General features: G+C 35.8%; 1 protein-coding gene across 1 annotated transcript in view; it reads left to right on the forward strand.

Moving 5' to 3' along the window:
• Positions 1-11,076: 11,076 nt before the first annotated feature.
• Positions 11,077-23,410, forward strand: part of CPED1 (cadherin like and PC-esterase domain containing 1) — a 366,758-nt gene continuing 354,424 nt past the window's right edge. The window contains exon 1 of the mRNA XM_049771138.1: positions 11,077-11,649. Coding sequence (XP_049627095.1) covers positions 11,395-11,649 — 255 coding nt within the window. The 5' untranslated portion in view covers positions 11,077-11,394. The remainder of the gene's footprint in view (positions 11,650-23,410) is intronic.

Below are 23,410 nucleotides of genomic sequence, written 5' to 3' on the forward strand. Positions count from 1 at the left end.
TGCTCTATTTTCAGAACTCTGGAAAGCTTACAAAGCTTAGGTTCTTTTGTGTATATCGTGCATAACATGACTTCATGAAGCTCAGTATTTTCATGGAGATTCTATTAACCTTTATAAAATAGGTGCCAGCAAGATAATACAGTGGGTAAAAGCACTTGCCCTGCATGTGGTCAATCTTGCTTCAATACCTGGAAACCCATATGATTTCCTGAATATCATACCAGGAGTAATCCCCAAGAGTAGAACCAGGAGTAATGTCTGAGCTCTCCCAACACACCCCCAATTAAAACAAATTTAAATAAATAGGATGTAGTATTTAGTTACTTATTATTAGCATGGAATCTTCAGATTATTTAATCTTCTAGTTTAGATAATAACTTCCAAATTCATCCATTTTATAGTAATTTATAAAGGAGAACGCCTTATATATATATATATATATATACAGCCTTACTTTAAGAGGAAGTTCCTTATCAGAGTCATAAGCATTCCTGTTTTCAACTGCTATAGTTGCTTTCCATGTGTGAATCCCATGATTACTAAATCAGAACACGTGACAAATTTTAAACTCAAGACACTGAATATTTTGTGAGGGTTTTGTGCAATTATTTAGTAATAGGTAGAATTAATATCCAAGATATTTATGCCATAGGCCAAACATGGAACTACCTCATCGTAAAAGGAAATGCGGCCAATTATTCAGCTTTGTGTCATTTACATCAGAGGTATAACATGCATTTTTGATAATACAAAATACACGTTCAAAATTTTTATTCTACAAAATTCATGTAATAGTTGATGGCACAAAATGTCCAAATATGGGTTCACTATAGATAATAAAAATTGAAGCCTTACTGCTGTGGAGTGTATATTAAGTGTTCATGATAACACATTTAAAGCAATAAATGGCTTAATTAAATGCCTAGATGAAAGTGAATGTTTGATAAACATACATGTTTAAGGGCAACTTTTGCCTTTTTCTCTTAACGCAAATTCTATGTATCTTATAAATTTAGTCATCTTAGCTGTGTAATGTTCTTATACCTCAGAAAGACTTGATCCAATCATTTCAAGAAAAGTAGTTTCTAGTATATTTGGATTGTAAGTTGTAAGATACTTATTGCAGTGTTTTCTTCAACTATCACTAAAAAAAGTCAATTGATCAATTTTTCAAGGAAAATGAATAACCTTAAAACTTGAACTTTTATTATGTTAGGACATTAAATACCTAAATGTTGACGACATAAGATGAAGAGTGTATGCGTGTATGTATGCGTATGTGTGTGTATGAGCACACTTGGGTAGTTGGTGGGGAAAGTGGGAAAACATGTTATCATAATTGCTGTTTTGATAGATGTAATGGGGGGAAAGTACTCTGGGGACACCAGAAGATTTAAGATAAGTATTATTTGAATTAATTCCTGAAAGACAAATGATAAAGGGAAGAGTATCAAGGCAGAATTCACTGTTAAAGAGCCATATACCTTCTGGGAATTTAAAAATAGTTTTGAATGAGTAGAATGGGACAGGTAGGTATGTCAAGGAACAAAGCTTCAGAGCTGAGAAAGTCTTTATGTGGAATGTTTCACATTAGGGCACATTATGCCATCAAATTATTTGCTAATAGGAGTAGATGTGACATTGTCAGCTAAAAATGATATTTTAACAGTTTAATGAAGCCATCATATTATAAGTTAGATAAGGTAAAGATGGCAATTAGTCTCTAACTTAGAAATTGCTAAAAATAATTCTAAATGTAAAGTCAATCTTTTTACCTCAATTTATTAAGCTACCGATTAGAATTGCTAGTTAAGGTGTTTGGATTTCCTTATTCAAATCTTAAAATCTAAATTACTGAAACACTGTAATTTCTGGACTAGGATTTAATATTCATGATTTTATTAAAGTGAAATAAGATCAAGTTTAAAGTGATTTAAAGATGAACTGCCTTCAGAAATTTTTTGTTGATCAAAGTTTGATGTAAGAAAAATGCTCCCTTTGACCAGTCCTATTTTAAATCAACTCATGTATACCTTGTAAGCCAACACTTTAATAAATGTTTAAAACCACAGCAAATTAAATGTTTATTAAAAATAATTTTATAAATTCTTTAGAACCATAATTTTCTGTTCTTAACCCAAAGCTACCTCTTTCTTTACTGCTAGCAAAGAGGACTGAGAACATCATCATAATTTTTCTGCTGCTTATAAAATATTCAAAAGCTGGTGTAGTAAATTAGGATGGAGAATGTGTATATGTTTCTCTTGCTCTCTCTTTTTTTTTTCACCCATCCCCTGCTTCTACTTTCTTATGCTAGTGAAAAATACGTTGTTTTAAAGGAAAATGATAGTTGCTAGTCTTTAATGATAAACTGAAAAATATAGTTTAGCATCAGTTGGAGTACCAAACACCTTATTTTACTACAGTTGTATTTACTGTGATAGACTATGCTGATATTAAAATAACAACAGGAATTTGCTGGCTTCTCTCTGACAATTAGTTCAAGATCTTTCTTGAAAGATCCTGCCTTCAGACATCTAACGTTAGCCAAGTGAGAATTCCAGTGAAATGGTAGAATAGATGCCGGCACACAAAGTTCCCAGCTAAATTGCAACCAATCAGGAATAAACTACTTATCAGAAAAAGCATCACAGCCTAGTTTTAGAAATACCAGTTCATTCTCATCTCTCGAAAGCTGTAACTGGAAAGCAAAGCAGAATCAGTGGGGTGTGTGGTTCATCAGTGAAGCATTTCCCTAGTCACGTACACTAGCTGCCATTACTCTACCAGAGTCAGTCATTCTAGACTACAGAAATACAATGAATGACTCACTATTCAGCAGTGAGATGTTGCACAATTTGCAGAAGCCCAGATTCTTGGAGGGAAAAAGCCCTGAGTCCTGGTGTTTTAGTTTACACACCAGCTGAACCACTGAATCCCCCCTTTCCTCCACTCAGGAAATAGAGAAACCATCAAGCTTTGGCCTAGATACAGACAAACCTTAATACTTATTTACAGAAGGGAGTAAAGGGCTGGTGGGAGGCAGTGTGGAACTCTTCTTTGAGCTCTTTCCTTTCACCTTCCTCTGGCAATATTATGATAGGCTGGCCAAAAGTTCTGATTTTTTTTTTTTTTTTTTTTGTCCCCATTACTCTGACCTCCTTAATCTTTAAGACCTTAGAATGGAGAGACAATTCTAAGCCTAAACCTACAGCGCCACCTGCAGCAAAATCAAAGAATCCATCATGCATTTAAAAAAAAAATTCTGTGAGAAGCATTCAGATGCAGTTTGTTCAAGAAAAAGACAAATCTCCAGAAGGCAATACTAGTAACACACCACTCCAAAGGTAAAAACTTTTGACTCCTTAGAAAATGGTTTCTTCTGAGACTCAGTTTCAGTTTGCATATGGTTGGTTTCCTTGGGAGCAAACCAAAAATTAAAAAGAAGTCCTTGACAGAGCTGCTGCATCCTAAAATGGCTTTTGAATTGACCTTTTTTGGCTGTAGACAACCCTTAGGCATTTATCGAGATGAACATTGTCCTTAAACATTGTCATGAATAGATGTGTCCAGTCCTCTAATGATGTTTTCTTAAAACAATCTTGTCACTTTCAAAGGAATAAGCATAAAGGCTCCTCAGGTTTTAAAGAAGAGTAAAATCCTGCAAACCAACATTTTGAATGGATGGACAGTGGATTTTGATCATCTCCAATGAAAAAGAATCCCAAGAAATTGCCCTTTTTCCCCACTTGAAGATACTAGTGCCATGTGTAAGACTGAAGATGATAGTAGATTAGAATTCAGTTCTTACTATATATTTCCTGTCTTATAATGCATAAAAAGGAGTACGTTTTGCCTCACCTATGAGAATTATAGTCCAGTTGACCTGTTAAAGGTAAATAAATATTAAATATTTGAAGTATTTTATCCTGTGCAATTTTGCAATGTGATTTTTTTAAAGGAATTCTTTGCTTTCTTGTGTGGTTATATTCACAATTTTTTAAAGTATGAACCATAGTTGACTAGTGGTCTCACAGGTAGTGAAACACTTTTTTTTATGGCTTAGTTGCAAATGCTTCAGATACCATAACTGTGTTAAAGTGATGCTAAGGTTAATTGAGCTTATAGAAAATGTACATTAAAGTCTGTGTTCAAAGGCAAGAAAAAAAATTCTGTGGGCAGCATTACGATGCAGTTTGTTCAAGAAAAAGACAAATCTCCAGAAGGCAAAATTAATGGCATAGTATTGGACACAACAAAACATAGAAAAATAAGTATAAGGTATCAGAAGGTATATAAGTACAAGGTTCTTTACACCAGAGACTAATGAATGATAAAAATTTCCAAGCAAATGCTGGATATGAAGAAACATTAAATAAAATCAACTTAATATGTGATTAATCTAGCTGAAGATGCACTATTATGAATTGGAGATGAGAATCACAACAATGTCAATTGGAAGAAGATAAATAAGATTTTGGGGAAAAAGATGTATACAAGAAATAGCACTCCCAGGTGGGATTCATCCAAGGGTTGCAAATGTGGCTCAAAATATGCACATAAAGTAATGCAATATGCCACATCAACACAAAGGAAATATATTATCAATATATGTTTATTCAAAATAATACCCACTTATGGTAAAAATACATTATTATGGTAAAAAGCAGGGGAACAGAAAGTACATATCTCACTTATCCTAGTAGAAGTTGTTTATGCAAACCATATTGAATGGTGGAAGACTAAAAGCTTTACCCCTTATGGGGTTAAAAAGATGCTGCAGTGTTTAAGGTTACCAAAAAGGTTCAATGGTCTTAAACAGATCTGTACAAAGTGATGCCTCAGAGGTGATTCAGAGAAAAGCAACATATTTAAGTAGAAGAGACATTTAGTACAGTTAAAATCTGTCTACATTAGAGGTGGCAGAAAAATACAGATGTGTTCTAAGATTTCTTATTTATTTTATATTTGGATGCTCAAGAATCACTCCTGGAAGTGCTCAGGGGACCATTTGGAGTGTTGCATCCTGTGTCCACTGGATGCAAGACAAACACTACACATTGACTCTGTGACCCACTGTTTTCATTTTCCACTAGAATATGAAAAATCATTAATGTGTTATATTTTTATTTTAGATTCTGGGCCACATTCAGCCATGTTCAGGATTTACATTTGCTCTGTGCTCAGAGATCACTGCTGGTAGTGCAGGTGAGGGATTATTGCTAGCGATTGAACCCCAGGTCAGCTGCATACAAGGCAAGTGCCCTATTCACTCTACTGTGAATTTCGACTCAACTTCTGGTGTTATTAAAATAAGTCACTGATATAAACTAAATACAGAAAATATATGCACAATCTTAAATCTGATTTAAATAATTTCCTTGTATGTATTCAACTTATTGAGACAATATATAACCAGTTATATTTACATATAACTTAAACAAATATGTATTTTCAGCATTAAATACTACAATACTTGCAGAATTATATTTTCTTTCTATGACATTGAGGGTTCTAAGATAGGAAGCTGACAACACTTTGTCTTTTCTATGAAATCTTGTAGCTAGTTTGCACCATTGCAAATAATCATATGAATTTGGCTTGTGCTGGCTTTCTTCCAGCTAAATAACAAAAGAGACTTTGTGCTGAGAGTTTACCAATAAAAAGTGAATTTTAACATATAACTATTGTGAAATCATTTTAGAAAAGTCATTTATCTTTGAGAGATAATACAAAATCTTTATTAAGAAAGACTTTTTATATTTCTACTGCCAACTGATAAATACTAAGTAAACTAATTTGTAAATTATAGACTTAATTTTCCTTTTTATTTATTACTTTTGTTTTCGAGTTGTACCTAGTGATTTTCAGATGTTTTTCCTGGTTCTACACTGAGGAATCTCTCTTACCAGTGCTTATGGCACCATACAGATGCTGGGGATTGAATCAAGCTTGGCTGCATGCAGGGGAAATGCCATACCCACTGGGCTATCTCTCTGGCACCAAATTTTGCTTTCTGTGACTGTTGAGTCTTCATGAGTCTTGATGGCACAATTGAGAAATGGACATTTTCTGACCTTTCCTTATCACCAATCAAAACATGGAAATTCCCTATTTTGTTTCTCCACTCTGACTGGTTCTGCTGTTTACCAATTATTCTCTCTTCCTTTATCTTCTGGGTAATTTTATTGAAGTGGGTCATGTACTACTCTGGTCAGTATAATGGAACCAAAGGTTTGGCTCTCCAAAACTTCCCATACAATCTTTCTCATTCTTTACATGCCAGTAAGTCCCCAAAATTCTAGAATATAGGACATATTGTACATCTTGATATAAACTTCATCCTGGCAAAAAAAAAAAAAGCTGTGAGGAAAATGGTGTTTTATCAGATTGACACTTGAGCCTTCTTTGAACTTTATTTGGAACTTAACAGTTTTAAAAGCAGAAGTCAACTTTAAAATGAGAACCAGCAAAAGGTAATGGAGGTGGGGGAGAATCAAGTGCTAAAATGTCCTTTGTGCCTGCTCATTTATATACACTGTAACTAAGTTGTTCAAAATAGTTTGTCTCCAAATTATTTTGTTGAATTTATGGCAAACATTTTTACGTTCTTGGTGAGAATTTAGAGAAATGTAAGTCTTATAATTAATAATTTATTACTTCTTTGTTTTTTATTAGTTTTTGATACATGTACTGAATCAAAAACCCAAAGCCTAATGAAGATAATTTTGTGGAGATGATAAGATAATTAAAAAAAAAGATCTTGAGTCAGGTGGAGGAGATTAAGTCAAAGGTTTGGAGTACATGCTTGGCACAGTGAGGTTCTGGGTTCTATCCCTGCTACCAGTTGGAAAGTGACAAACCAGGGAAAACGATATGAGTGCTAAATGAGCTTTTATTATATCAACTAACAGATTTAAGATTCTTTTCTCCAATAGTCACCCAGCTATGATCTGTTCATTGAAGTATTTATTATACACTTTTTTTGGTCTTCATAATAGTTTTCTTGCAATTTGTTTCCCATGATATTTTACATAGTAGAGAGTCCATACAAATGATTCATGGTATAAAAGCATCATGTTGTATTTCGAGCATAGGAGGAAAGTTCTAAAGTTGTATTCATTGAGAGGAGCAAAAGCTACAAAGAGAGGTAAGATACTCTAGGGAAGATGAACTTCAAGTGAACACCCAGTGATATAATGATGTAACAATGGCTTGATTTAGGACACACCCCCACTAGCCATCATCCATCACAACTACAGTTGAAAATATATTATCAGGTTCAACTGTCTTTGTTTTGCCTCATTTTTTGTTTTTGTTTGTTTGTTGGCCACATAAGACTGTGCTCAGGGTCTACTCCTGAGTCCATATTTTGGAGTCACTCCTGGTGGTGGTCTAGGGACCATATAAGATACTGGGGATTGACGTGGGTTCCGCTTCTTGCAAGGCAAGCACCTTCCTGCTGTACTATCCCTCCAGTCCCCAGGAGTCTATTGAATTAGAAAGGTTTTTCTGCTGTAGGAAATATAAAGGTGCTGAGAGCATAGAGCAATATCAAAATAATCCTTAGAAGCACAACTTTTTGGAATCTCTACTTTCTATTAATCATTTAAGACCTTACTTTATGAGGCAACTGAAACTCAAAGATAATTACTTTTGCCAAATCATCAATACTGGACTTTTCTTTATATCAATATATTTATTCATCTGCTTTAAGCAAATAAAACAAAGTTTTAAAAATCTTCAGGTGTTTTGAAGATAACACAAGGTCAGAATACATGTTTTGCATAAATAGGAATCCAGTTCAATCAGGCACTTCATGGTCATCCAAACAATGAGGGGAATACCCTAGTGGTCCTCAGCATTGCAGGATCTCAGCAACATGGTATCATTGGGACCTAGAATTGTATTATCTGCTCTGGTTCTGGGAGTGGACCCTGAGCACTGTTTGGGAGCATTCCTCTACATATCTTAAAATAATTGGTAAAGCCATCTCTTCCTTCATTTCATGTCAACTTTATAACCTAAATCAAGATGCAACAAACTTGCTCAATATATATCTTCTAGTCTATGGTTTCAATTTGCTGTTTATTAAATACAGGCTCTCAAATATTGAGGTGATGTATTGAAAGGTATACTGTATAATAATATGCACAAAAGTATGCAATCTAAATCATGGCCAGGTTAATAGTTTCCTATCTATTTAACCTTTTGAGGTTCCTCACTGAGTCAAAAACTCCACTTTCATAGATCTCTATTCTGACATCTTCCTCTCAAACACCTGCTCTTATGTAGCCCTCTGTCATCATTCAGTTATGAACACCTATCCATCACAAATCCTGCTACTTCTACTACTATCCCACAATTATCCTTATTTTCCCAAAATGACATCTGCCACCTACCATCCCATCATTATTTCAGAGTCAGTACAAATAGAACTCACATAAAATGTCCATGATTGTTTGCCTTGCTTCTTCTTGCCCCAAATGCCCTTTGCTTTCTAATCTCCTATCTGATAAATCCGACAGGACACTACAGTGGGAACTCCATGCAAAATAAACTCAGCTGCAGAATCCCTAGACACACACTAGATGTGCATTTGTTTCCATACAATAGTTCATCTAGTTATGCCAATGGCACTTCAGAGACAATGCTCTTCTCAAATCAGAATGATTTCATCATGATTTTACTTAGTTAGGTTAAGTCTAATTTTTAGGTATTACCTACAGATTTCTTGATTTTTATAGTTATAGTCTTATAGTGCCTTTCCCACCTCTCCTTTTCTCCTTCCTATTCTTCTTATCCATTGTTCTGAGATATTATTTATATATGATATGCAAATTCTTATTCCAAGAACTCAATGGGAGAGCAAACTTTTTTTGTATCATATTTATTTATTTAGGTTTTTGTACTCTACCTAGAGATGTGGCTCTATAGTCAGGGTTCTCTCCTGACTGTACTCAGGGAACCATATAGGTTGCTGGGGATTGAAACCAAGTTGGCAGCATGCAAGGCAAAGACCATGTCTATTGTAATATTTCTTCAGCACTCAGTATCATTTTTTATTTTCATCTCTGTTATTTGAAAACAGTATATAATCTATTCTTTCATTTTTTTCATTTTTCCCAGCTCCAAGGTAATATGATTTTAGCATCTTATTATTTTTTCTCTTGAGTCATATGCTCAACAATTTAATGATGCATAACAGTGACTGCAGACACCTCAATTTTTTTTTGTTCCCCACGGTTATTCTGCTTTCAGAGTGATCTGTGCATTCCTCTTAACCTAATAAACAACTTTGTCACATCCTGAATCACATCCACACAAGGGGCAATTACAATTCAGAACTCTCATAGTTCTTATTATTTCTCAAATCACCCAAATTTCATCTTTCATTTCCTCTGGATTTCTAAAAGTCAAGTACCACTTTATTGCCCTCTTCTCCTTCACGTGCTTATAAATCAACATTATTTAAAGAAGGCAGAAATCCTAGATAAGTCAAGCGTTAGAGTGAAACCTTACTCTGAAAAGCTTTAATTAATCTGTTTGGTAAGGCCTTAAAATTAGTTTCATCAAGGCAATGAATTTAGAGATGCCCATCACGTTGAACTAAAATAGATGGTAACCCCCAGGGGGCGCTCTGTCTCACAAAATATCAGTCACTGGCAGGAGCATTTCCAAGTAAGGGGTTGACACCAGGACTGGCTACAGACAGAGCCATTGAAACATGTCGGAGCTTCACCAGTCCTAAATGTCCAGAGTTTGCAATGACTCTTAGAGAGTCAATAAATTGCCCTTCTCCTTGACATTCCTCCCCTCAAGTGACTCAGCAAAAAGTGTGTGCAGCTTGGAGGGTCCTCAGGGTGGTTGGTGCAGCATTATATTGAGTTGAAATCTATACAAAAAAGCCTGCCACGAACCCCTTTTCTGCCAAGCAAAATCTACCCTGCTGCCTGCAATCAGTTCATCGTAGAAGCAGAGTCAGGTCACCAGTCAGCCCTTAAGAGTCCAGCCAGAAAGTCTTAAGAGCAGTGACGACACGATTATCCCCAAGGAGAAAGTTGTCCTGGTGCCCAGCAAAAGCTTCAAAAGCTCAGACTCTCTTACACCCATAAAAGTAACTACGAACCTCCGGGTTCTCGAAGTCTGTCCAGTCTCACTCTCGACCTTTGCCACCCATTGACGAAAAGGACTGTTTATTTTTCCACCGCTGCTAGGAAAAACAAATCACATCTGAACAAAACATCAAGAGTGTTTTGGAAAATCCTGCAGTTCTGCCAGGGCCTCAGCGAGCTTTGCAGGAATCTCGCAGGAAGCCCAAAAGTTTCTGATGGGGAGATGAGACCACCCGCCCCCCTCTTCTCCATGGGCAGAGGGGCCAAGAGGGTGGGGTGGGGTGCAGTGGGGTGGGGTGGGAGGCACTTAGCTCCGCCCCCCTCTCGGCCGCCGGCGGGTGCTGCAGCAATGCCGTCTGGCCCCCAGCTCCCCCAAAAAGAGTGCTGCGGGGCTCGCTGGTGTCTGTGCTGGGGACATGAACAGCTCGCTTTAGTCTGGGCGTTTCTTTCCGTCCGACTTGAACCCAACATCCATCCCCGAAGGGATCTTGGAAACTTGTTTTCCTTTTTCTTTTTGTTTTGCCTTTCTTCTTTCTTCCTGTCCAAAAGGATGGAAACGGAGTGAGTACACAGAACTTTGAACTTGCAAGGGAATGAACTCATACAAGCCAAACCAGCCCTGTGTCCTCCAGACTGTCGGACACCCCCCCCCTTTTATGTTAAAAGCCATAACTGCTTACAAGAAAAAAAAATTCAAAGGAGATGAAGGGAAGTAGTTCAGAAACTTGGAAGGCTGCAAACGGGTCTGCTAGAAAGCCCCAGAAGGAAAGGAAGAACTGCTAAGGCACTGGCCAGCGTCCAGCTGTGCAACAGGCGCTCTGGCTTTTAACTGAGTGCGTTCTTGGGCGCCTGTTTGCAAGCTTCAGATTAACTTGGGTGTTGTTTGATTTATTTATTTTTTTCCTCGTCCTGGAAGCTGCAGGATGGTGTGGAAATAAGGCATTCCCGGAAGCCACAGTTTGGCAGCTTGGGGCGCACACGCTCAGGTCCTTAGAGCATGGTTATTTTGCCTGCCTCCTCTTTAAACCCAGGCCAGCCTCCTTGGGTAGTGTCATCTATGGAAGGGCTCACAAAAGCCATGACTTCGGACTTGGGAGATCTCTGATACTTTGGCATGCCCCATCTGGAAGTTCTTCTTGCTGGGGTGGAACCAGAGTGATGCCCCAGAAAGATGTGGGAAAAGAAAACAGATTTGAGTTCTTCCTGCTGACAATCAATCAACGAGCTTCTATGACTCTTTGGACAACGTGGACCAGGACCAAGTGCAGCTGATCTGGACATGGTCTGTCGTCCAGGGTTTCTTTGTCGTCGGCGATTTTGCCCCCGGCCCTTCGTGGTGGGCTTGGTAGTGGCGATCTGTCTTTTCTATCAGACTCTAACTCTCCGAGGGACAAAGAAGCTCCCAGCCAAGGCTTCAGTCCCCTGGGATGTCTCCCACCCACACACCCAGATTCAGGCCAGAGGCTGCAAGCAAGATCTATCTCTGGACCAGCAGTGCTTCCCTCTTCCTACCAATACAGAGGAAACCAGAAAGGTAAGGCTTTCGTGATGACTAACCTTGACATGTTTGCAAAGTTAGCAGTCTGCCTCTCTCTGTCCTTTGCTACAACTAAAATTAACTTCCATGAGGTCTGAAAGGGATCCAGAGTATACAGAGCCCAGAGAGTGACCTTTTGACAGTGAAACACATGTTCACTTCAACTTCTTATATAGACGTCCAGAAAGTTTTAGTTGTTTTTTGATCACTTAGAATTTCAATTCATTTCAGCAGAATGAAGACAATTTAGAGGAGGTGGGAATGATGTGAACCCCCCCCCCCAAATTAGGATTTCTAAAAGAGCTGAAGACTCAGGGTTCAGGAGTACTTAAAAGATTCACAAGATTTGATAAATATTGAGGATCCCTGTCTTTTGAGCAGACCATCTCAGACTCAAGAATTCCATCTTGTAATTGGTTACATTGATTTTTTAATTGTGAACACATTTTGATAGCAATATATTAATTTCTGAAACATTAAAATTATTATTAGTATAATAGATGTCCTTAAAGAATAGATACATTTTATTACATATAGTACTGTGAAAATATAGAGTATTCTATACATATATCATTATAATTAACTTTATCAACTTAGTTATCCAATATTGCGAACATTTTTCAGCCCTCCCCCAAATTGCCACACTGAATTTCCATTTTTATATTTCTCTCTGTTATGCCTGTTGTTGAGACTTTTAGATAGTCTAATAAAAAAGAAAATGGGACCAGACATTTATGATTGCAGTGTCACTGATTTTTTTTCTTTTCTTTTTTGTATTACTTGGGGGAAGTCTGGGCATACCCAGTGATGCTCAAGATTACTCCTGGTTTTGCACTCAGGTATCACTCATGCTCAAGGGAACATCTGTGAATGAATGTGGTTCAACCACATGCATAACAAATGCCTCACTTTTTTTACACTATCTCTCCAGCCCTGGTTTTTATGTTAGAGTGAGTAGTGTGTAAAGATAATGTAGAAATTTGGGGCCGGAGAGATAGCATGGAGGTAAGGCGTTTGCCTTTCATGCAGAAGGACAGTGGTTCGAATCCTGGCATCCCATATGGTCCCCTGTGCCTGCTAGGGGCGATTTCTGAGCATAGAGCCAGGTGTGACCCCAGAGCGCTGCCAGGTGTGACCCAAACCAAAAAAAAAAGATAATTTAGAAATTTATATGTACTCCCCAACTTAGGTAGATCCTATGAAGATGGGTATCATTTGAAACGGAATTCTTGTGAGTACCTACATGATTGCTGAGCTCTCTAGCTTCACTATCATCTTGTTAAAATACTCCTGTAAGTATATAGTCACTGTTGGAGCTAGGCAAAGTAGTTTTTGAGTGTTACCATATTGTAAGCATTTCTCAATCAGGAGATTTAGATTCATCTATGGGCCGCATGGCTATTTCAAATGGGTCACAGATTAAAAACAGATAAAGGGAAGGACAATACAGAGTCTAGGGATTAAATTAGTAGAGCAAAAGGGTACAGGGGGGAAACCAGGTTAGAAGACAGTAATGGTGTAGAAATGACCCTTCTAGAATACTGGCACTGAATAATATAATGGCGAGCCACAAGACTGGCATTGTGACATGGTCTGTTAATCTGGTTCATAGGCAAGAAAGTTTTCTCACTGAACAAATGGATGCAGTAGATAAAAATAAATGCAAATCTTGAATAATTAACTACATATGACCACAACCTTAAGAACGAATTGAAATACAAAATAAAATTGAAATACAAAATAAGAGTAGGTTAGAAAAAAATTTAGAAAAATTTTAAGAGGCTTCAAGTGTTATAAATAATACTTTGTCTAAAAAGATCTTTAGGATCTTAGAGGGTCCACAATCTAAAAGTGCTCAGGGGATGAGCTCTGTCTTTGTTTCTAGAGATTTTTAGACCAATATTTATCATATGACAAAGCAATATATTCATAGAAAAGAAATACTTCTTAATAAAACTCAACTGCAAGTGTGAATCTGTTGTTAAATACTACATATTAATGGATAACACATATTTTTGTTCATTTATACTTTATACCTTTTTGGCCTTGTGGGTTTTATGTACATCTATTTTCTGATAGATGTAAAACGTGACTTTGCAAGCTACTTTTGATTCATTTCCAATGTTCTTAAGTATAATATATTTAAGAATAAGAATAAAAATAATGAAGTTGATGTTGGGGTGCAGGAGGGAAATGGAGGACATTGGTTACAGGAAGATCACACTAGTGATTCTATGACTGAAACCCAAGTATGATCATTTTTGTAACCATGGTGTTTAAATAAATCAAGAAAGAAAACAGAAAAATTAGAATTGCTATTAATACAGACTTTCTATTTCTAAGTCTGTATCATAGAGAATTGGAAGTAGGTTCTCAAAGATATATTTGTACTCTAAAAAATAGAACAATTGAGTTTTTTAAGCCCTAAATTAAATTGTTTCTAGGAATTTCTAACAATTTATTAACTTAAAGCCTTTTTCACTTCCTACTTGACTTTGGGTGACTGCTTTTGCATGTAACTTAGCATATGTTAACTGTTATTTGTAGGCTGTCCCAGAAAATTCCATTTCAGCTTTGGATCTCCTGCTACTTATAAACCATCTGAAACTTATTGGCTGCTTATGTAAAACATTCATTCCAGACTTTCCTTCATAAAAATTGCCAAACACATGATGTTTTTTTTCCAAATTATTCATAGTCTCAACTATTTTAACCATGTGCAAAACTTTAAATTTTAAATTACACTTCAATGAATTTGAAGGTCAGCAGATTTGAAAAGCTAATTTCCATTTATTTGTTTTTATCTGGTTTTTAACTTGTCCCCTCTGTTTTTAACTTGTCCCCACTATTGGTTTAGAACCAGTTTTACTAGAGAGAAAGGAAGATAGAAATAAACTATGTAGATGCTAATTACAAAAGGTTATAAAGTGGTTGTAATATATCCCTAAATAATAATCCAATTTTGAAGATTAAATAATTTTTCAATACTAAAAGTGACAAAATAAATGCATACAGTGTCAATGTTGAGATGATTTTTTAAAAGCAGTTATTTAGGAAATTTTATCTAAAATTAACTTGCTGCTTGGAGACAGAGCAATAGTAGTGGGTAGGGTACTTGTCTTGCACTTGGTCATTCTGGATTTAATCCTCAGCATCCCATACAGTGCCCCAAGTACTGCTAGGAGTAATTCCTGAATGTAGAGTAACCACTGAGCATTGTTGGGTATGGTTCCCATACAAAAAATCCCCAAATATATTGGAAGGATTCCAATATATTGGAATATATTCCAAATATATTGGAAGGATTGTATAGCAAATAGAGCAACTGTCTTATTACAGCCCACCAGGGCTTATTACTGTCACCACCAGGAATTATTCTAGAAACAGAAGTAAAACTTGAGCACTGCTGGGTGTGGCCTAGGTTGGAAAAAAATAAAGATATATATTGATTATATGCTACATAGATTTTTATCAAGACCTAAAATATAGAATATTTACATTTTATGGAAGCATAATTTCCGTGATAAAATGTTGATTTTACTAAAACATTAACTGGAAAAACAAAAATATTCACGCTTCTAAGGCTTCCTCTTACTTACATCCATCCTTTAAATTATTTTGAAACTTATTGCAAAACTGATTTTACATATGGTTCATGGATTCGAGGATATATTGATATCTATAAGATGTTTATCAACCTAGACATATTATGTGAAATATTTTGCATGCATATAAAAGCACTTATATTGCAAAATTAAAATCCCTTCAGGTAGTCAGATCTAAAGAATTATTAAGATACATAAAAGTGCCTAAAAGGCAATATGTTTAAACATTAAACTAACTATCCCTCCAGGAAATAGAATCTATATCTGTACTAAAAAAGGGGGGAAACAATCTTAATTAAAAAAACCCACCTGAGAACACTAGAAACAGCATTTCAAATAATGCTGTAGTGTTTGTAGGGACAGAAATTCAAAGTAAATGTTTGAATTTTTCTTGAACAAGAGTTTTCATACTCCATGAATAAACAATAAATATTTTCAGTATTTCTGGACATAATTGTTATTGTTACTAAGAGAAATCTTTTGTACTTTATCAATTTAGCAAACAAGAGTAACAGTAATTATTAGAAGGTACCTGCCAACCCCTTTACTTCTTTATATTTGGGATCTATAAAACTTTTCAGTTTAGACTGAGCTCATTATATAGAATATGCCAATTTTCCCTGCCCAGGAAGTACTCTATCTCTCTGGCCAAATTTTTTTATTCTGTTTTCCATTTTAACTTCCAAAGAGAATTGCTAAGCTGATGTACTGTTGTCATTTCTACTGTGTTTTTCCCAACATAAAATAGTTTGAATTTTAGCTGATAATCTGCTATGTCTTAACATTAGTTCAATTTAACATATAAATTAAATACTGTTGCCATCATCTTCACTGAATTAGGTTACTCTGATTTTGTTCTCCTAGAGTCCTACTTTTAATATTTCATAATTGAGGAAACTCAGGAATTTAGCAACACAATAGAAGAAAATCTTCTTAGCATATGCTCCTGGAAGGCAAACTTTGCTATTTGGGGAACACTTGGATATTCACGATCACCATGTGTTTCTAATTATCTTCTGTGGATTCTTCACAAGGAAAATGGTTACTTTTGGGTTGCAGGACAATTTATTCTCCATTATTGCATCTTGACTCCATTATCTTTTAGCAACTTTTCTCTACCATTACTCTTTTCCAACACTGAACCAGAGGTCAGTGAAAATAGGTTTATCATTAAGAATATTTGGGACATTGGTGACAGGAATGTTGCACTGGTGATGGGTGGTGTATGACTGAAACCCAAATACAATCATGTATGTAATAAAGTTGGTTAAATAAAAAAAAGAATATATCTCATTTAATTTGTCTCCAGTAGTTTATATCTAATATTAGAAAAAATAAAAAAACATATCACTACTTCTTTATATTGACTTTTTTAAATAACAAAAAATGGTGCAACACTTAAGAGGTACAATCCCAAGCTAAAAGATTAGCTAACGAGAAGGAAGAGAATGGTATAATATGCCATACTACCAGGGGTCTCAAACTCAATTTACCTGGGGGCTGCAGGAGGCAAAGTCGGGATGATCCTTGAGTGCAAAGTCAGTAGTAAGCCTTGAACATTGGGGGGTGGGACCCAAACAACGAAAACAAAACAAAACAAAATAAGATTCCTCTAGGGCAGGGCCACAAAATGTTGTACGGAGGGCCGCAAAGGGCCCGTGGACCGCGAGTTTGAGACCCCTGGATAGATGGATGAAATAAATTCAGAGGAGCTGTATTAAACAATTGAATCTCAAAACAGGCAATAAAGATGTGGCAGGGCTAGAATTGTTGTGGGCATCTAATTCATTCCAGACCTACTGCTTTAGTAAGACTTGTTTATACTACTTGCAGGTTGTGTTACTTGCAGTCTGGAGTAGCCACTGTAGACGCCAGGGCCTTTGTGGGTGTGGTCTTGCTAAGAAGATGTGGTATCCCCATTTTTCATTTGTACAAAGAATTTATCCGGTTTCTCATAGCCAAGTTTATTACCAAAGCATTGGTGCAAGACAAGGTTATTTAGTCTGTGCTAATTTTGCTTTCTCAGGGCTACAGAAAGTGTCTAAATATGCTCCTATTCTTGAGATATGGGCTCATTTTCCTTAAATGAATTGGTGACCTCACTGAGATAATGATCTCATTGAGAATTCTGATCTTCAACTAAAAAAAACACCACACCTCACTTTATCTTTCCCCATTCTTTTTCTCTTGCCTTTCTTTAATTTTCTTCACTTATTAGTATTTATTGAACTATCTATAAGCTTCAGACACTTGACTAGAAACCGATAATGCAGAAATAAAGGATATTACGAGATAGATAAGTAATGGTATTAGGGAACCAAAAATTTTAAGGCAATTTTTTTTTTTAAATTTTGGGAAGTATTCCTAGCTGTTTTTAGGAATTCTTTCTGGCTCTTTGCTCACAGATCACTCCTAGCAGGGCTTAGGGAACCATAAGGGAGAATTGGAGGTCAAACCTGAGTCAGTCATTTTACAAGGCAAGCATCCTACCTGTTGTATTATCACTCTAACCACAAGACAAGTTTTAAACTAGAAAATATGCAAATGAATAAGGTATTATACTCATGACTATATTCACAGAAGAATTTAAATAACTGGGTACCTTTGGGACAATAAAATTAGTGTGTGTGTGTGTGTGTGTGTGTGTGTGTGTGTGTGTGTGTGATGTGTTGAGAGTTGCAGTGAGGATAGACAAACAGTTTAGGTACTGCTGAAATTAATGCTCAGCAGGATCTGATGTGGGCATGATAGAAAAATTAATTTTACCTAGTATGGCAAGCTAAAAGTGATTTGAACAACTTTATGTTTTTAGATAGAGTGTTCCAGAATGCTTGTACTTGAATTTAGGCAGATTGGCAAGAAAGCTGTTTTAAATATTTCTTTGCCAAATCCTAATCTTGAGCTCTGTGAAGACCCTCTTTCAACCTTTTTAAAAATATTTTAGATTTACTCTCAATTAGTTATAAAGTTGCTATGAGCATCTTCTCACTGGATCATTGTTACCAAAAATCACAATAATCACAATTAGTTGAAAAAACAATAATAAGTACCTGGACATTTACCTAACCCAACTGTGCAACCATTCTATCTTCTTATCTTTTTTGTTGTTGTTGTTGTTTTTGGGTCACATCCGACAGCACTCAGGTGCTACTCCTGGCTCTACACTCAGAAATCGCCCCTAGCAGGCTTGGGGGACCATATGGGATGCCAGGATTCGAACCACCATTTTTCTGCATGCAAGGCAAATGCCTTACCACTATGCTATCTCTCCGGCCCCTCTATCTCCTTATCTTAAGAGAAATGTAGTCCATTTCTTTTGGCTGTACTTCCATGTCATCCTACGAATTCTTTATTTTTCACATTTGATCATTTGTAGCTTTTGTTTTAGACTATTGAAACTTTTCTCTTAGTTACTCTGTGCCTACTAGTAATAAATAATTTGCCTTTTATAAATAGCCTTCTTTGAAGCATTTTGAACTATGAAGAAACAATTTTTTGTAACTTAACCTTTGAAATCTGTGATATAGCTTCATGAATTGTCTGTGATTTTATTTCATACCCTACTTCCTCTCATGCTAAAGTAGACTCTTCCAAGCTTAGTTTATTGTATCATTGTTTTATATTTTCCTTCAGTTTATAAAAGTTTTATATATTATTAATTTTTGTCCTTGAACAGATAACTCATCACCTAAAATTGTGATTTGAAAATTGTTTGTGAATCCCCAACCTGATTTTTGGTTTATGAAATAAGATCAAAACTATGAAAATGCTTAATAGTTTTCCTTCAAAATTTTCTTTCCCAGGGGCTGGAGTGGTAGCACAGTGGTAAGGTGTTTGCCTTGCATGTGGCTGACCTAGGACAGACAGTGGTTTGATCCCCCAGAGTCCCATATGATCCCCCAAGCCAGGAGCGATTTCTGTGCGCATATCTAGGAATAACCCTGAGCATCACCGAGTGTGGCCCAAAAAGCAAAATATAAAACATTTCTTTCTCAATTCAACAATTCCCTCTGATCTGTTTGTAAAAATGGGTCTCCCTACTTTCCTAATACCTCGAGGCATGGTTTCTTTAAGCTTTAAAACCATCTTGAATATTTCTTGCTTGTCAATATCTTTATTTGATAAGTGAGGAAAATGAATTTCTCTCCATGAAAAAAGTGCCAGTATCAAAAGAACAGAACAAATAAGAATAATGACTAGTTGGACTCATGTTTTTATTTTATCATTATATCCATTTTATCTGAATTTGTTGATATTGTGGATAAGTTGTATCTCATTCTTTAAATATAACATTGAGATAACATTGAATTCCTAATATCCCTTTCCTTAGAATTTAAGCATGTTTAAAAATATAATCACGGATAAAACTAGTTAAGATGAGAGCACAATAAATATTCGAGTCCTTAAACCAATATGACTGGTATATTAAGAATAGAGCCTATGAAGACAGGGACACACTCAGATTTTACCATATGATGATAAAAAGAAACAATGAATTAAAAAACTGAACCCAAAACTAGAAAGACAAAGATGAATTCCCATGTGTGTGTGTGTGTGTGGGAGAGAGAGAGAGAGAGAGAGAGAAAGAAAGAAAGAAAGAAAGAAAGAAAGAAAGAAAGAAAGAAAGAAAGAAAGAAAGAAAGAAAGAAAGAAAGAAAGAAAGAAAGAAAGAAAGAAAGAAGGAAGGAAGGAAGGAAGGAAGGAAGGAAGGAAGGAAGGAAGGAAGGAAGGAAGGAAGGAAGGAAGAAGAAAGAAAGAAAGAAAGAAAGAAAGAAAGAAAGAAAGAAAGAAAGAAAGAAAGAAAGAAAGAAAGAAAGAAAGAAAGAAAAGGAAGAAATAGAAAAAAGTAAGTAAGTAAGTAAGTAAGGAAGGAAGGAAGGAAGGAAGGAAGGAAGGAAGGAAGGAAGGAAGGAAGGAAGAAAGAGTACTGTTACTACTTTGATGCTTCTAATCTCCAGATTTGTAAAATCATAAGTGTCTGTTGTTTTAAGTCCCCAATTTGGGTACATTGTTGGGTAGTCCTTAGGGAACAGATACCGTTGAGAAGGCTTAATAGTTAAGAACAAGATCCCAGGAGTCAGATTAATAGCATTTGCTTCACTGCTTTCTTAGGGATATTCATTTACCCCTCTCAGGACTTGGTTTTCTCACTTGAGAAAATGTAGATAATCATGTGAAGCAGTGAAAATAATATGACTAAAAGCAATTACTCAATACATGTTGATTATAAAAATAATTGTCATTAATCTCTTGGATGTCTTGACTTATTCATCTCTGTTGTCTCTAAAGATCCTAATATTTTTGTCTTCACAAAGTAGATAAGCACTGAGTAATGGCAGCAGTGTACTTTTACCAACTTGGTAAAGAATGTCTGAGATGAGAGCCCATTTGATTTTCCCTCCCTGTCCCTCTACCTCCTAGCTATTGCCTTCTGACATAAAGTAAGCCATCAGAATCAAGATATAATTTCAAATACCCAAATTCATGCCAGTGTATCAGTCTCCATTTGGGTTGACTCATTTTTTTCTTCTCTTTCTCTCTGTCTCTGTATCTCTCTCTGTCTCTGTCTTTATCTCTTTTTCACACACATACTATCTCTTTCTCACTCTCTCTCTCTCTGTAGCTTGAAATGCTCAGATTCTTTCTCATATATGTAGAGATACTGGGGAATAATTTGAAAATACTAAATTTGAGACCTCAATCAAATATACACTAGTTTTTTTAATTTAAGATATGTACTTTTACTTTATACTTATACTGTCATGTCCTTAAAGCATTTCTTTATGGGATCAGAGATTAGCAGTAGGGGTTAAATGCTTCCTTGCACACAGTCAACCCTGGCTTATTTCTGGGTACCACCAGGAGTGACCCTCGTGGTTACTCAAAGCATAGAGCTTGGAGTGAACACTTACACTTGGCACTATTTGATGCAATCCAGTCTTGCCCTCTACTCCCCTCCTCCAAGGGATTTGGCTTTTATTTTTGTATTTGTATTTTTGAATTATTACTATATTCTCAGTGACAAAAGAGTATCAGACATACAATGAGTACCTGAAGAATGTTTAGTCAACAAAAAATTTAAATAACTGGTTTAGGAATTTGAGGGTCAGAGAATGCCTAGTTTAAGCAGTGTCCAGAGACTGTGAGGAAATCATTCACTACTTTTCTTTTCTTCTCTTATAGTAGCATCTCTTGAATTATTTTCTGTGCTCTTTTCGGTTCTACTGATTGCCGTCTTGCTACATTGAGTCAACTTCCATTATCAGTATTTCCTGCTCACTCCAGCTCATTTATATTGAGATCTTTATCCTATATTCTCAAGCATCTCCCACATTAAATCATTACCAGTCTACCTTTCTATTTTCCATTTCTCTAGATTTCTTCCCTACCATCTAGTCTCCCTTTCCAGTAATTTTTATTTTTCTTCAACAAATTAACTCAAAGAGTAAACCTTGCATGTTCCCTTGTTGTTATATTATAATTATAAAAAATATAATGTAAATGGAATCTAAATATCATGATTCAGGTAGTGGAGGCTCTCAGGAGATATTGTCAGCATGCTAATGGATATTCACTCAACTTTCATAGATGAACCTGTGGATTTCGCTAAGATAGTTGATCAGAGCAGTGTTAAGTTTCTATAATGAAATATGCTCATGGGTGAAAAAATGTTAACAAATTCAATATTTCTTGTTAGATAAATTTGCAAGAAGTCCTGAGGAAACTCATTTAAAAGCAAATTACATGAAATTTCCCCTAAATTATGGAATTAATCATTTTATAGGTGTCATTCCTGTTTGTTCAAGATAGTATCAGCAGCTTTTGCTTTTTCTGCTTCTTAAGCAGTTTTGTTTCTGTTTTCATTGAATTTGAAACTCACCTGAGATAAGTCCTCTCAAATGGGAACCACTAGATAATGCTGATATTATAAAAAGTGATTCCATTTACCAGCTCAGTGTCTCAGGGCTTTTGGGGTGAAAGTAATGTCTTGGTTTTATTTTTCCCTTTGGTTTTTTTTTTTTTTGTATATTTTTTATGGCAGACTTTTTCACCAAAAGGATGAAATCATATTTTAAAATAGCATTTGTATTCTCAAATAAATATGGATACCATACTTGGAACTTTGAAAAGTAAATAGCACACAGGGCCGGAGTGATAGCACAGCAGTAGGATATTTGCCTTGCATGTGGCCGTTCCAGGAAAGACCTGGGTTTGATCTCCAATGTCCCTTATGATCCTGAGAGCCAGGAGCGATTTCTGACCACATAGCCAGGAATAGCACCTGAGTGTCACAGGGTGTGGCCCCTATACCAAAAACACATAAAAAAGCACATAATAATTTTTGTCATTTCTAGAGACTATTCGTTTAAAAAATTCAAACACCTTAGCTTATAATGTAGAGATTTAGATTTGTTGAGTTTTTATTATATAAAAGTATATTTAGGGTATTATATATAACACTCAATTATATTGATAGATGGAAGGTAATGGAATTTGTAGTTCAAAATAAGAGCTAAACCAAAGTCATTATTACAAGTACATGGGTTTAGGAGTAAATAATAGGTATAATCACATTTTCTGAAGCACAGCTTCCATTGGAATATCCAGTGCTTTTTGCTGCTAGAACCCACTAACCATTTGATTTGCAAGCCAATCAAAGTCATTCTCGAAGGAGGAGCCCAGAGCTCTGCACATTGCTGGGAAGAATCTAATTATCTCTAGCAAGCCTTCTAACAAGCCTGTTTACATATATTAAATATCAAATCTAATGGAGAATAGGTATTTGTGGAATGAACATGAGTTTTGGTGGATATTGTTTCAGATTCTAGCAGAGTTGTTTGCTGATTGTAAAGCATTGTTTTGTTCAAACTTAATCTTATTACTGTGAAATGAAGCTCTTAAATTTTTTTATTTTTATTTTTTACTTGATTTGGTTTGAGGGCCATACACCTTCAGTGCTCTGGGGACCATATAGTGCCAGGAATAAAACCTGGGCCTCCTGTTTACAAATAATATAATCTACCCCTTTGAGTTAGATTCTCAGTCCCTAAGATCTGCTTTCAAAAGCTAACTGAATATATATTTAAAAATTCTGAGCAAGGTGGTTGGCTGGAGTTATCATTCAAGTAATTTTGATGACTTTCTTGCCCTTG

This window comes from Suncus etruscus, chromosome 1 (genome assembly GCF_024139225.1).
Source record: "Suncus etruscus isolate mSunEtr1 chromosome 1, mSunEtr1.pri.cur, whole genome shotgun sequence".
In the NCBI taxonomy this organism is placed as follows: Eukaryota; Metazoa; Chordata; class Mammalia; order Eulipotyphla; family Soricidae; genus Suncus; species Suncus etruscus.